The sequence below is a fragment of the Nomascus leucogenys genome, chromosome 4, assembly GCF_006542625.1.
Source record: "Nomascus leucogenys isolate Asia chromosome 4, Asia_NLE_v1, whole genome shotgun sequence".
Classification (NCBI taxonomy): domain Eukaryota; kingdom Metazoa; phylum Chordata; class Mammalia; order Primates; family Hylobatidae; genus Nomascus; species Nomascus leucogenys.
In genome coordinates, this window is record NC_044384.1 from 10,501,254 (window position 1) to 10,517,231 (window position 15,978).

Here is a 15,978-nt window from a genome sequence, read left to right on the forward strand (position 1 = left end):
ATAGGTTTGTATGTGAGAAGTTTTCATTCCTCTGACATGAATGTCCAGGAGTGCAATTGCCAGGTCTCATTTTTGCATATGTAGGTTGTTAAGAAATTGACAAATTGTTTTCCAGAGTGTCTGAACCATTTCATATTCCCGCCAGTAATGAGTGATCCCGCTATCCAGCTTCTCTGGATTCGTGTCAGCATTTAGTGTTGTCACTTTTTCTTAGCCTTTCCAATAGGTGTGTAATTATATCTCTTGGTAGTTTTAATTTGCATCTTCCCAATGGTTAATGATGGCAGACACCTGTTTATGTGCTTATTTGTATATATGTCAACTTTGGTGAAATGTATGTTAGTGTCCTTTGCCCATCTTCTGGTTGAATTATGTTTTTTTAAAAATTTACCGTACAGTTTTTAGAGAGTTTTATACTAGTTTTTTGTCAGAGATTTATAGTCCTTAAGTATTTTCTGCCAGTAAATAGCTTGTCTTTTCATCCTCTTAATAGGGTCTTTCACAGAGCAAAAGCTTTTAATTTCAATAAAATGAAATTGTCAATCTTTCCTTTTATGGATCATGATTTTGTTGTCAAGTCTAAGAATTCTGCCTAGTCCTAGATCTTCTTCTAATGTTTTTCCAAAAAATTTTTATAGCTTTATGTTTTACATTTAAGTCTGTGATCTGTTTTGATTTACAAGGTGTGAAGTTTATGTGAAGTTTGCTCATGGATGTTCAATTACTCCAGTAACATTTGCTGAAAAGGCATTCCTCTTTATCAAATTAGTTTTCCACCTTTGCCTAAAATATGTTATGTGTATTTGTGTGGGTCCCTATTTAAAACAAACTTTTTTCTTAATTATATGATCTGGATGTATCCTTATATCAAAGCTCCTACAAATCCCCATGTTTGAACAGAATAAATCACTAATGATGCTCTAATGTCCAAGCTAGGAGTAAATAAAAGAGAAATTAATTCTATCTCCTTGTGGCTAAAGACAACTATTTAATATTCACTACTCTAAAACATTGATGATTTTAAGATATTTTAAAACTTAATTGAGTCACTTCCAATAATGCTGTTTTATCAATTATAAGTATTACTTGCAAGCAACAGAAGCTGACACTTGCTGATTTTGACAGAAAGGAATTTATTAAAGTTTTTATTATTTCAAAATAGGAATAGAGGACTGGAGAACCAGGTTCAAGACTAAGCAACCATAAATATTCTCTAAAGTTATTAAAGTGGCTTAATGAGTGTATTCACTTGAGACGATAGATGCAGCAATTTGCATTGTTTCTACTTTTGTGTCATTACATTGATCCAGTAGAAATGACTACTCTCTCCTCCCCTGTGAAGATTCCTCCACTGAATTGCCTCTTTTGTCCCTAACTCAAAGTGGGTCCTAGGTTCCTGGAATTTGTAAAAGCCAGCTCATGTTCTTGTGCTCTAGCTGCAAGGGAGATAAGCATTTTGGGCATTTCATCTTTTATAATGCAAGACCTTATTTGCTACCTTCAGCATTCATAATGTGGGAGTACTCTCCAAATATGGGAAAGAGACTCAAATTCTGGCTGAAATAAAGAAATGCCAAATGGCCGATACAGGAGATAAAAAACTCCTGAAAACCAAAGATAAAGAACATGTTAAAAGCAGACAGAAGAAAAGAGACTAATCATTTTCAAACGGCAAAAATAAGACTGCTAGATGGATTCTCAATGCAAACAATAGTAGGTGAAAGACTCATTTTTCCCAAGAGCTAGAAAAACAAAATACTTCTGTGGCAATGGTTCTCCCTCCTGGCTAGCCTGTACAATCACCCAGTACCTTTCCTAGATACTGAAACTCACTTCTTACTGGCTCCTTGCCAACAGTCCTATTTCACTACAATGTATTCTACACCCCAGGCTCAGGACTTTTGTTAATTTGACAATGAACATTTAACCCCTCTTGTAAAACACATCAGTAACTTCCTAGCTTCTTAGAACACTACAGGCACCCTTATTCCGGATCTTTTCTCATTACTCCACACTTATCTCGACACATACTGTTACCTGGATATGTTGTATCTTATGCATAGAACTTTTTAACCCTTCTTAATTCACAACTTGTCAGCTTGATGGTCACTTCCTCTAAAAACCACAAGGGTGCCTACTATCTGCATGAACTCGAGAGGTATGTGCTATATATTGCTTCAATTCTCTCTCCCCCCATCCATCCATCTATGCCCTATCTCTTCAAGTAGGAAACAAAGAACAAAGAAAAGAACATAAAACACAAACCTCATAGATATCAGGAGCAAGGTGTTGCAGGGTAGCAACTGTTGTCACAGCCATGAGCCCAGGTTTATGAAGAATGCAAAACTGACTCTGAGCTACTGTTTATTTAAAATATAGTCTCATGCAGTGAATCTCCCATTGGGAAAATCATGATTGCATTGTTCAGAACTCAGTGAGTCAATTTAAATTAAGTGCAATTTAAATAGCCGTGGTATCTTAATTACTTAGATGAGAATACACAAATTAGACAATTGAAATCTTTCAAGAGCATCCACATTGCTGGTAGAAGCATCAGTCATGTATCAAGAGAGCCTGGGAAGTCCTCAGAAAGGATTTACTCACGTTCATTACATTGTTTAGGAAGTTAATTTCTGTACGTTGAAGAAATTTTTTGTTGTATTCCTTCTGTGTTCACATTATAAAGCATTATAGACTGTCAGGAAATTAGCGTTACATAAAGGATTTAATGGATAATTAACTTTATATTTCAGAGGCCTTCACACTAAACTAACAACAGTGTAATTAGCCGTTTAGAGGAGTCTAACATGTTACATATTTTCTCTGTTTCCTAAAAAAATTATCATTTTATGGAAACAATTGTCAACTCTGGTGTCACATTAAAAACACTTGAGGGAGCTTTAAAGCAAACCCACACTCAACTCCAGGCAGGTCAATTCAGTGAGGAAAGCCCAGGCCGAAGGATCAAGTTCTGCAGGTCCCTCCTATATGCAGACGTGGTTGAGAGTGATTGTTTTTTAATAAAGGGATAGGTAATATAGATAATTATTCAAAATATCAGAAAACAACAGAATGTGTTGAGTGGCCTTCACAGTGCTAAATAATCGTCTGGTTTTAAATGTCTAGAATAGTATATTTCATACTTATACATAAAATTGGTAGCTTCTAAGTAAATTCAGTATCATGACTTGCTACTTACTAGATGCACTTTGGTTTAGAAGACTTATATAGCTAAAACCTAAAGATTCCAAATATGTGGTGAAGTCTGTGAAAGCATCAGTAAAATGACATGGATGCTTTCTACAGAACTACCCTAGGGTCTTTAAAACACTCTGGAAAATGTATTCCTATTTGCTAGTAAGTTTAAACAAAAAGGAATATTTCTCAAAGCAAGGAGAAATATGTGAGAAGTATGATTTTATTCTTATTTTTGCATAGCATGTGAGAAAATTTACTAGAATTACGTAAACAAAAATAAATATAAAATTTACTGGTTGCCATGGTGTTAAAGTTATAGTTTTTATAGTTTTGGGGAAAAAATACTAACTTTCCAATTTTAGACAAATATTGCATCTATTTTTCCAAGTAAAGACTAATGTAGACATAAAATGGTTTATACAATTAAAACCTTTCCTTGTATTCTACAAAAGCATTTTATGAACATCTTCTTCTGGTGCAGAGATGGGGAGTGCATTCTGCTATCCACTCAGGAAAGACAGCAATTCCATGTGTATGGGTAGTAACATGCCATTTGGAAATACATACATATTCTATTGAATATATACATATTCAATATATAACACATTATATATGTATATATGTGTGTACACGTATATACATACACATATAAACACGCTAAAGGGTAGTGAGTAATCAGAAAAAAAGCAATTCCATATTTACAATGGAAAAATCATTAGGAAAAAATTACTACACACGTTTCTACATGTGTATTAGTCCATTCTCATGCTGCTGTAAGAACATACCAGAGACTGGGTAATTTATGAAGGAAAGAGGTTTAATTGACTCACAGTTCTGCATGGCTAGGGAGGCCTCAGGGAACTTACAATCATGGTGGAAGGCACCTCTTCACAGGGTGGCAGGAGAGAGAATGAGTACCCAGTGAAGGGGGAAGCCCCTTATAAAATCATCAGATCTTGGAGAACTCACTATCTGGAGAACAGCACGGGAGAAACCACTCCCATGATTCAATTACCTCCCACCAGGTCCCTCCCATGGCACGTGGGGATTATGGGAGCTACAATTCAAATGAGATTTCGGTGGGGACACGGCCAAACCACATCAACATGTAATATATTTTATGTATAAATGTACACATTTGAACAAGAGATTGGCATACAGGCAACTTAAAAAATTAATAGTTTTTTAATAAAGGAACATAATTTAAATACATTTATTTTGATTTAAGCCCCTTTAAAGCAGCAAGCAACAAAAATAAGAAACAAACAAAAGAATCCAGCCTCTTGAGTTGAGATCATGCTGTGGTTGAGTACTGTCAATGCTTGGGCATTTAGCTAACACTGTCACACTATGTGGGCATGACTATGTCACCACATACTGCCTTTTGATTTGTCGGATCCCCATTAATCTGTATAGTTTTTATATTTAGGTTTTCTTTAAATGAACTCACCTTCATTAAGTTGATTTAAACATAATCTTTTATAAAGCCATGTTAAATAAAATATCATCTTCCATAAATAAAGGTAATGCTAAACTAAAGATATTTAACTATTTAAATAACTTGTAAAATTCTACCCAGACACTGTCATGTAAATTTTGAAAGGTGCTCTATTTTTTTTTTTTTTTGAAAGGAGAGGTTAGTGAATTTGTGTTTGGTATCAATGAAAATGAAATTGTGTCAATTCAGTGTGGCCTGGACGAGTATCTGCATAGTACTTCCTTATTGTGACATAAATTCTTTCACTAAGTAGCATTTTTGTCTGCAATCTAAATAACTTAGCATTGAGTAAAGTGAATGATTGTATCAGCTTTACACCAAGATCCCAAAGAAAGCACCTTGACTTTGAAGGGTACACATGACTGTGCTGAACTTGTCTATATATACTCCAAAGTGGTAGCTGTTCTACAGTAGCTATTACACTGAACTTGAAGTTATAAACCTAGGTTTGTAGACACAAACACACAAACCCAAGCTGTGTCTCAATAACTCCAGCTGATTTGCCGTACTTCTTTTGGATTCTAGTTTATGTACAGAATGGGGGTTAAAAATTGAATATAATGTTTAAAATCCTACCATAAAACTTATATAATATGTGTGATAAGTCTTTACAAGCTGTGAGATGCAAGATACACACAAAATGTAGTGAGACTATGTTACCATTATGATGTCTCAAACTAAGCATTAATAGGTCTTTGTTCCCAGTAATTTTACTGTTAAGCCAAAAGTAAAAATTAACCAAGAATTGTTGCAAATAATTCAGGAAAATGGCAGACAAAATATTTTGCACATGTTGAAAGGTTACAACCATCACCAATCATTGCAAGTACCATGTAAACAATAGTTTTCTTTATTAATTTCTGCTCTTGCTTACAGCAAAATATCATTTCTTATTCTATCCACTTTGACTGACAGGTGCAATATTCTCATTGAGTAATAGTGTAACAATATAAAAATGAATTACTTAGAGGATAATACTGCTCTGTATCTTAAAGTAAGTCTAAAGAGGATTTATACAGAAAGTTAATGAAAATGTTCCCTATCTAGAATTTGTGGGCTCTGTGGACACAGTTACAAGACCTTGAAGAAAAACAGAAAATACTGTGACTAAAGTGAGGCACAAGTAATAAAACTGAGGCTAAAGAAATTATAGTTTGCTCCCCTTTAATTATTTTATCTTATTTGATAGAAATTATGTCTTCCTCAAAACCAGCACTGCATTTCAAAATATGTGAATCTAGAGATTATCTTTAAATGCTGGGACTGCAGATAATTTCCATTTTGTTTGTATTGCATGCCTTTTATCTTCTACAGCTTCTGAAATTGATGTAAATAGAAACAGTCCAAAGATACAAATACTTAATTGTCCTACTCAACAGTTTCTACATGGTTTATGATCCAAAGAGGGCAATGCTAACTAATAAAAATACTTCAAAAAGATGACATTTATGTCAAATATATATGCTTCATAGTAAACATTTTTTTTGTTTTTTTTTTAGATGGAGTTTCGCTCTTGTTGCCCAGACTGGAGTGCAGTGGCACGATCTCAGTGCACTGCAACCTCCACCTCTGGAGTTCAAGCGATTCTCCTGCCTCAGCCTCCTGAGTAGCTGGAATTACAGGCGCTGGCCTCTGCACCCCGCTAATTTTTGTATTTTTAGTAGAGACGAGGTTTCACAATGTTGGCCAGGCTGCTGTCGAACTCTTGACCTCAGGTGATCCGCCAGCCTCAGCCTCCCAAAATGTTGAGATTACAGGCGTCAGCCACCGCACCCAGCCTAAACTAATTTTTTATTCCGTATTCTATTTTATACTGATCCAAAATATTCACCATTACTGTGTGTGTTTGAAAGACATTTAAGGAAACTGGGAATGTAGATCGTACAAAGATATTTGACCACTGTAGCACTTCCCTGCTCACTATCTATTAATTTCAGTCATTTGAAAGATCTCAAGTACTGAGTATTATCTTTGTTTTCTAAGAAAAGGAATGCCATTTTTAAAGTTCACCTTACCAGCAGTCATCTGTAAATCTATCAAGATAAAAACTGAGATGTGAATCTTGATAACTCTCTCTGATTTACCAGCCTCTCCCAGGTCTTACATACACATAATAATTTAATAGCAAAATCCAGCCACAATGTCTGTATTTAGTTTTTACTGTAAAAATTACCTTAATTTTCATTGTCTTTGGCTTAATTTTTGAAATTCAAAGAACATCAGACATGTTCATATGCAGACAGAGGGATGTTTTTAAAAGGAAAAAAATTGCCAATAGAGATAGAGTTTCTAAGCATACATCAGATGTCATATACACGAAAATGCAGTTGAAGATAATGCAAAATATAGGGATTGGGTAGAAGATATATAAGATTTTTGCTTACTGGAAATTCTAAGAACTAGCATTATTTGCAGGAATATGTGTAGATACAGAAGTAAGTGGCAAATGTACACACAGCATAAAGAATATGCATAATTGTCACCATGAGTAAAAATCTAGAATCAAATAGAGAGTTCAAAAAACTGAAATTGTCATCTGCTAAATTAGTATTTAATGAGAAATGATAAATATACAAATGATAAATAAACATAGATACCACAGATTCATTTCAGAAAACAATGTCCAGGATTCACAATATTCTAGACAAGTAAAGACTGAAACACACTCATTATAACTTCTGCACCATAAATCCATATATTGGAAATTCATAAACAAAGTAATGATCCTGAAATTTCTTTAGAACTTTTAAATGGTCAGAATGACTAAGTTATTTATATGTTTTATCTTAAATATATTTATTGCATCTAATTCTTGGCAAATTGGTAATGCATGCCATGCAAGATATAATCTCTCTTTACAAACTAGTTTTTACAGACTTGGAGACCAAAGAAATTATAAAATGGTCTAAAGGACAAAATATACAAAATATACATATGCACATTTCTATTTTTATTTTATTTAATTTTAATTTTATTTGTTATTTTGAGACACAGTTTCGCTTTGTCACCCAGGCTAGAATGCAGAGGCATGATCTCGGCTCACAGCAACTTCCACCTCCCGAGTTCAAGCAATTCTCGCACCTCAGCCTCCTGAGTAGCTAGGACTACAAGCACACACGACCAGACCCCCCTGACTTTTTGTAATTTTTAGTAGAGATGGGGTTTCACCATGTTGCCTCAGCCTCCCAAAATGCTAGGATTACAGGCGTGAGCCACCGTAATCTTTCTCTTTATTTTAATCAGTGAGCTTCTATAAAAGGGTAAATTTTCATAAATATCTCTCATGAACAAATACTCCGAGGAAAGCTGTTGCGAGAGGAAAGGAAAACTCACAGTGTTTACAGAAAGGAGATCAATTATCCTTAAGCCAGGAATGGAGGTGTCTTAAGGTTTTAATCAAGAAGGGAGAAAGGGCAAGAGGTAGGTGAATCCACAATAAGTTGTTAAAACAAAAATATGCAAAAAGTGAAATTCTCAATAGCTGTTCAGCTCATAAAGTTAGTGCTCTTCAAAACTCCAAATCTGTCCCTTCACATTTCCCTGTTTCCCCTACAGCAAAGTTGGTGCAAAGTGACAATGACTGGCCCGATGTACTCTGAGTAGCAATGATGCAGGGGTTCTTTATTATACATAATTCAGGCTTAACACAATATGATTCTGTAATACACACACAAACACCAGTGTACACTGCCTCTTAAACTGTGGGTGCTCCAAGATAATTGGATCACTTGTTGAGTGTGTACCTGAATACACACACACACACACACACACCACCCTATCCTGAGATATACCTTCAGAACCCACACATATCAATACCAATCTCTCACCTGAGTTTGAGTAAGAAATATAAAATGTCTGCAGAAGACACTATTTTGTCTGCATACAATGTGTCTGTGAATAGTCATGTTGATGTATTTGAATGAATTCCTTGAAAAAAATGATGTGAGGTCTGTGTCTAGAATAAGTCAAGGTACAGCAGTCTAAAATTTGTACAGTGATGTTGATGGCAATGACTGTGATGATAGCGATGATGATGATAAGATCACTCCACAATGCTGCATCTATTTTTGATAAATTTAGGGTCAATACACAAAGTGTTACATTATTAATGCTTTCTGTGATCGAGTTCTTAGTTTGGCTGCAAACCAAAAACTGACTGGATATTTTGCTATATATGCCTTGCTTACTAAATTTTACTTCTTTGCCCAAACAGTGGGTAAGGGACTGTACTCAACAGGTTGTTGGCTTCCCCAGTGAGACACAGGGCAAGGGCCTTTTTGACCTCTTAAACCTGGAAGCCCCTCTGAAAGGGCTGACTTGCTACCTAGAGAACAAGAAATGCCTTCCTGCCCTCATTCAAAATTGCACTTACCTGTGAAGAGCAAAGGGCACATTAGAACATTTCATCATAAATTATGTTTCATGTCAATAATTATCTCTGATGCAATCGGCCTCATATCCAGGCCTTTTTTTCTCCATTAGAATATCACAGACTTTGGTTTTTGAAAGCATGAGTACTGTCCATAATAAATCAACTATCTATGCACGTTCAATTATAATTATTTATATTTTGAAATTTAGTTTTGGACGTAAATCATACAAAACTCATCCTGTCCTTGGAGTTAAAGAATACGTTATTTGGAAAAGTTCATAGTTTTGAGTCCATAAAATTAGGAATATGTATTATTAACTATGCAAAGGAAATATTAATGTTCGGATAATTTCAATTTTTATGATTTGGGGTGTGACTCTTTCAGGCACACAATATTTGCTTAGAGTTTTAATATGTTATGGGACTCACTTAACTTAGTAAGCTTCACAGAATCAGCTGTGTGAAGTTTTGCCATTTAAATTCACTCTTCTGCATATTAGAATATTCTGAATAGAAAAGTATCTGACTTAAAAAAAAAGTTCCCAAAATAGTCAAGGTGAATTTAATATTTTGATTCAATTTAAAACAAAACTGTTTCAATATCTAACTTTGAAGTTTACATTTCTCAGGTAGAAATGGAGGACAAAAGCAATTAACTTTTATATGAACACAATTTTATTGTTTTCTGTGAAGGCTGCACTTTACAAAGGCAAAGCTCTAAACAGTGAACATAGCAAAAGAGTCTTTGTAAGTGTAAATATACATTTGCACACATCGTTAGGCAGAAATGGTGTTCAAGATGGCATTGCAAACGCTGCGAATGCCATAGTTACCCAAGAAGCATTCAATGCACTTTCCTTGGGCCCTATGTTATAATTGGGTTACATACTCAGTTTTTATTGTGTGAAATCCTGGAATGCTTGGATGGGGTGGAGGGGAATCGTAGAGACTCCAGGGCCAAGTGCACAGGAAGGGGATGCTCAGGCTACATTCTTCAGTCTCATTTTCATATGCAGGTGACTCTGTGAACGCAGACATACATCTTGTCTGGGACTTAACTCATCCATTAGTTTATATAGTCTGAAGCATCAGATACAATTGTGATTTCCAGAAGATCAAAGGCCGAGAAAAATGATCAAGCATCCAGTCGTAAAGCCAAGGGCTTCAAAGGTCATGCTAAGAAGACGACTCCCTTCCACCTCCAGCTCTGCACCTCCCTTGGCTGACAGCTGTGTGGTGACAGACTTGAGCATTGCGTCCCGGCTGCGAGGAACAACCAGACTCCTGGAGAACCGCAGCTTTTCCGGTGGGTTCGTCCTTATATCCCTGGAAAAGAATGAGGCGCTTTCTTCTACCCAAGAAAAGCCCTTGAAACCTGGCCGAGGATCTGACTCTGGCGCCTGCTCTCTCTCGCCTTGGTGGGGCTCACGGCAGCGCACGTTAGCTCCAGGCTGGAGGAATGGGGGCGTTGCTGTCACCCAGCTCCGCACTCGCTCTTGGAGCCTTCCAGCCTACTACAGAGCTGCTGAAGTTCCAGAATGGGCCCCTGTTGTCCTGTCTGCACCTTTAATGCGAAACCCAGCAGAGGCAGCACCAAGAGTCAAGTCTGCCTTTCCCGTCCTCCTGTCCCTAACACCTGGCGCCGCCAACTCCCGACAAAGCGACTCCTGGTGCTTGGTGATCTGCCCTCTTTCGGGGATTCTACCGTACCTTTCTTCTACCCTCTAACACTACCCTTCTTTTGCTTTCTTTTTGACACAAAAATTAGCAAAGTCCTCCCCTCTTTTTCCCCTTCTCCAAGTCGGAGGATTCATCCAGTCATCAGGGAACACAGGAAAGGTTCTAGCTCAAGGACCCTTTGCCCCGGGATGCAGGAGGCTGGTACAACTGGAACTTGGAGAACAGTGAGGTAGACACAACCAGAGTCTGGAACAGGGGCCCTTTCTTTCCCAGATGAGTTTCCCCTCGCTTTTCTGGACCAGCCAGCCCGGGTCAGCCTCCCAGCCCACCCTACATCGCGCGCCCCCCAGGGACCTCCTGCCCGTCCCTCCATCCTCCCCCTCGGGTCCCAAGTCCAGGCTGCTCCCGCCCAGGTGACCGCCCCTCCTGTCCCGCTGCCTCCCGTGAGTCCCTCCTACCGCCTCGTCTGGTCACTAGAATAGTTTTGAACCCTTGAGTTCTACACTGTTTCCCTCCCAAGCCAGGCAGCGCATCTCTCAAGAAGTAGGGAAAGGTCTCCATCAACTTTGCCGTCCCGGAGCAGTGTCCGCGGGCGGGCGCGGGGCACACACCTGCATGCACGCGGGCGCGGGTCCCCGGGTCGGGGAGCACTTGCGGGGCGCGGGAGCCGCCCTCGGCCACTGCGAAGGCGCCCTAAACTACAGCCAGCAGGGACGTGCGGCGCTAGGAGGGCATCAAACGGGAATTTCGAATTGAGCTTGGGAAGCGGAGACCAGAAAATGGTGATTCTAAACACACGCGAGCGTCGCCACACAGAGCAGTTCCACCCGAAAGGCGCACACTTTGGAGAACAGACCATCGTGGACAGCACCGCAAAGAAACCTCCTCCAAGGCACGTTCCTCGTTAGAACTGACAACCCCTTTCGTCTACTGACTTCCCCGCACGGTCGAAGGCAGCCCGGTGCACTCGAGGATGGGGACTCAGGCGCTCCTGGAACCCCCAGGTCCGTCTGCAGAGGCCCCCGGCAGGTGTGGGCCCCCACCTGGCCAAGCAACAAGCGGGCCATCCGCCTAAGGGCCGGGTCCCTCTCTGCCCTGTACCCGCACGGGTCACCTCTCCCTGCCCCCCCAGGCAGCCAGCCGGGCCGAACGAGCGCCGGGGAAGGAGCAAGCCGAGCGAGCCACTCACCCCAAGCTTCCTGCTGCGGATTTTCACGTAGCCCTGCTTGACTATGTCGTTAAAGTTGGAGGCCATGGCCAGCGCGATCGGGCTCCTGCGCCCCGCGATCCGCTCTCCGGAGTCGAGAGCCGCCGTCCGCCGCCGGGTCTGCGCGGGTCTCGCATCCAGCCGGCCGCCGCCAGCAGCAGCGCCGCCGCCCGCTCCTCCCCGAGCTCCCGCCGGTGGGGACGCGGGGTTGCCTGCAGGGCCGCCGCGGACGGGGAACGGGGCCCGGCGCCGCGAGCCGCGCCAGCCCTCCGCGTTCCGGCGCTCACCTTCGCTCCCCGCCGCGAGCCCCGCGCCGCGGCCCGCGCCGCCGCCAGCTGCGGGCGCCCCCACCGCGCCGCCGCCCCCGGCAGCACCCACGGGCTGGCGCCTCGCTCGGCGGCGCACAGCTGGCCGGAGCGCACCACCGCGGCTTCCCGGCGCGGGGGGAGGGGGCGGGCCGGGGGGGCGGGCTGATGCGCCGGCCCCGCTCCCTCCCCCTGGCCCGTGGGGTGGCTGGGCTCGGAGCCGCTCGCAAGACGCGCTCCATCCCTCTCCGCGCGGGCGGGAGCGCCTCCGCCGCCGCGCGCCCCGAGGCCCGCTCCCCACCCGGCTCCCCGGTCCCGCAGCGCTCCCCGGGCGCGAGATTCCTAAGGACACGGCGCCTCATTCCAGGGCTCTAAATCTCCACTCGCAAGCTGGGCACCGGGGAAAGGGCGGTGGGGACACTTCCAACGCGGAAGGCCAGCGGGAGCGAGACACTTGTTTATTTCATTGGCCTTGTTTACAGTACATTTTTATTCCCAAGCACACGCGGCCGTTCCAGGTCTTTGGCCCGTTAGGAAGTGTAAATCGACGCCAAACCCTGCCTGGTGCACACAAAGAGACCAATCGTGCGCATGTGTCTAATCCTCCCGCAGCCTAGAGACAGGCAGGCGGGCGAGGCAGCCGGGCGCCGACGTCCTCTGCTGAAGGAGTGGAGAAGACCGACCCGAGTGGTTGATTTATGCATGCGTTTTCCTTAACTAGGACTAAAAGTGGCTCCTGGCTCTTCTGGGAAAATGGAGAACGTGGTTGTTATCAACGGATACCAATGACTTCTTGAAATGCTCAACTTGTACAAATAAAAAAGAAGAACTTTCTCCCCTTAATGTAGAAACACGTGGTATTTTAAAAGTAGGATTTTCATTATTGTAAAGACATTTTAATTTTTATGATTATATTTTTGTGAAACATTCGAGGAAAAAGAGGGACATTGAGTTTGGGCCCGAGGCAATATATGGGTTTTTACTATAGGCTAGGACATTTAGTACTTACTTCTAAGGATGTTTCTAATTAGTAAAATGTATAAAGATTGACAATTTTTAAGGTGACTCCTGCAAGAGTTATATTTAATAAAAGTTAAAAAGATGATGTTTGTTTATTACAGTGAGCAGTATTTTTCCAAGTTCTCATTTAAAATTTCCTACCCCTGTTTGAAACACAATAATAGAAAGAAAGGAAACTGAACTTGAATGGGGTTGGGGGGGAGGAAATGTAAAAACTTGAAGAACAAGGTAGCATGTCCCTCACTCCAACCAGATGAGTATCCAAGGGAGATTTTTGTCTCATCCTTAGCAGAAATCTCCATCTAGAGCCCATGTAAATCAATGGAAATTCTTACTTGCTGTAACAGCACACTATTCCTATTCATTCATTAATGTGGGCTAGCTTTTTTTTTTTTTTAAATAAAAAAACCTTCCACCGTGCAAAGTACCAGATGCTGGGGCAGATCAGATACTAAAAATAACATGGTAAAATCCTTTCCGCTGTCATTCTGGAATGGGCCCAAACTCTGACCTTCCCAGAAAATTTGCATCAACTCCCTGGAATGGGCTCAAGCTCTGACCTTCTCAGAAAATTTGCATAAACTCTCTGATAACTCCTTGTAATTCTTTTCTCTAAATACCTGGCACAGCTTGTCTATTCCACCCACTTTTTACTATTTCATACACTGCATGGCCATATTTTTTAGAAATGTAAAGACTGCTTTAGGTTTGTAAATGCTTTAAATAAGTGATTTCATTCAGCCCTCTTTGCAACCACATATGTTAAATGTGGTTGCCAGTTACTAGATGAAATTGAGGCTCAGAGACGTTCAGCTGCAGAGCCACACGTTTCAAGATTGATTTGAGGTCTACAGTGATTTATATGACCACTGACTCCTTCTCCTATTTATATAATCATCTGTTTCACAAGTCAATTATCAGTTCGTTGAAGTCAGGGATTAGTTTGGTCTCAGCAGCAATCTTAGTGCTTACATAAATAACAGTCAGGTGTGATCAACAATCGTAGCTTTTAATGATTATGTATGTGATTACTGTGCCTACATTCATGTTTATCAATGTCATTGTATCACCCTAGCATGATTTCAATAGTCTCATTTATCTTTTATTTTTAAATTTGTGATGCAGCAATTTTTATATATGTGTGTCCCTCTTTTTATGATCTTTATTTGCTTCTTGAAAGCACTAGGTTATCTGTCATGTAAATTTTCCCAATTCTGGATTTGGTTACATAGCATCAATTAAATATGTTCACCCAAGTCCTACATTTCCTACTAATGTGACTTAGAAACTTAACCTGCATTCTCCTTTTTTCAAAATAATTAGTAAAAGATGCTGTGTATATTCTACTGAATCATACCAAAGGAAAAAAATATCTAGCTGTCCAATTGATTAGAAGGTTAAAGTGTTGTCAACACTCATCTGTACATTATAAAATTATAAAATATAAATTATATGAAATTGTAGAATTATAAAATTCTCCACCAACCTTCCAGCTAGTGGTTTTTGCAGCCACTGATGATCATTGAGTAGATACATTATTTCATTAGGGATTGCAAAGTTGTGATTTTCTAATTTATCTTTATTCTTGAGTTTATGAGTATATACCCTCTTCTAAAAAAGAAACAAATAAACAAAAGTTCTTTCCCTCACAAATTAGAGAATTCCCCTGAAATAGACACCCTATAAGAAAGGCAGGCTTGATTCTTAACCATTATCATCCATGTTTTAGAAATCTTGAATGAGTTCTAGCAAACTCAAAATGAATCCCTGCTCCCTTTGGAATATCATTTTCAAAGATGTAGTTTTGTATATTTGATGTATTTCAGGGCATCACAGTCATTATTCTTTTTGATGTCTGAACTACTCCATCTTAGGTGAGAACGAGCTGCTTCCATAGACATTTTTGCATTTTGAACAGGTAGCCATGAACTTTACTGGCCTGGCTGTGATCAATAACAAGGTATCCCATGCTTATCTAATACATTTCCAACTGCACACCTGGAATTCATTATTTCTTTTGGAACCTTCATTTATTTTAATGAGAAATGAAATTCATTTACCATAATTTGGTTGCTAGTGGTGTTTTTTGCTACTAGTTTTATGCTTTTCAGTTATAAAGCAAGGGACCTTTTTTTTTTAATTTCAGAAATATATATTAAAAGAAAAAATTCTCACTTTCAAAGGATATTTTCAATTCAAATTAATGTTGACATATTCCATATTTAAGGATCGCTTCTTTTCCTTTGAGATACTATGTGAAATATTTACAAGTTTCCAAAGTCAGACATATCAAATAAGGCACATTGAGAGAGATATAGCTCTCATTTCTTTCCCTTCCTCTCTTTGTAAGAAACAATTTTTATTAGTTTTTGGTTTGCCCTTTCACTGTTTTTTTTTGTTTTTTGTTTTTTTTGACAATATAAGGAAAGACATATATGGGTACCTATTTTTGTCTTTCTTACAAAAAAAAAGAAAAGCATACTATTCAACATTTTATTACTCCAGTAGGCAGCCCCTAAATTGGGCCCTAAGACTTGATATTGGGCCCTGTGTAATTCCTCCTTCTCAGTGTGGGATGGACTTTCCCGTCCCCCACCCCCACCCCCCCACAACTTCTAATGAATACAGCAGAAGTGATGGAGTGTTCTTCCTGAATTAAGTTATAAAAAGACTGTGGCTTCTTATGTGCTGAGTCATC

At 40.0% G+C, this 15,978-nt stretch overlaps 1 protein-coding gene across 1 annotated transcript in view; it reads right to left on the reverse strand.

The window, feature by feature from the left end:
• DOK6 (docking protein 6) overlaps window positions 1-12,613 on the reverse strand; it is a 433,588-nt gene extending 420,975 nt beyond the window's left edge. Inside the window, exon 1 of the mRNA XM_003264328.3 lies at window positions 11,938-12,613. Within this exon, the coding sequence (XP_003264376.1) occupies window positions 11,938-12,003 (66 nt within the window). The 5' untranslated portion in view covers window positions 12,004-12,613. The remainder of the gene's footprint in view (window positions 1-11,937) is intronic.
• Window positions 12,614-15,978: the final 3,365 nt, after the last annotated feature.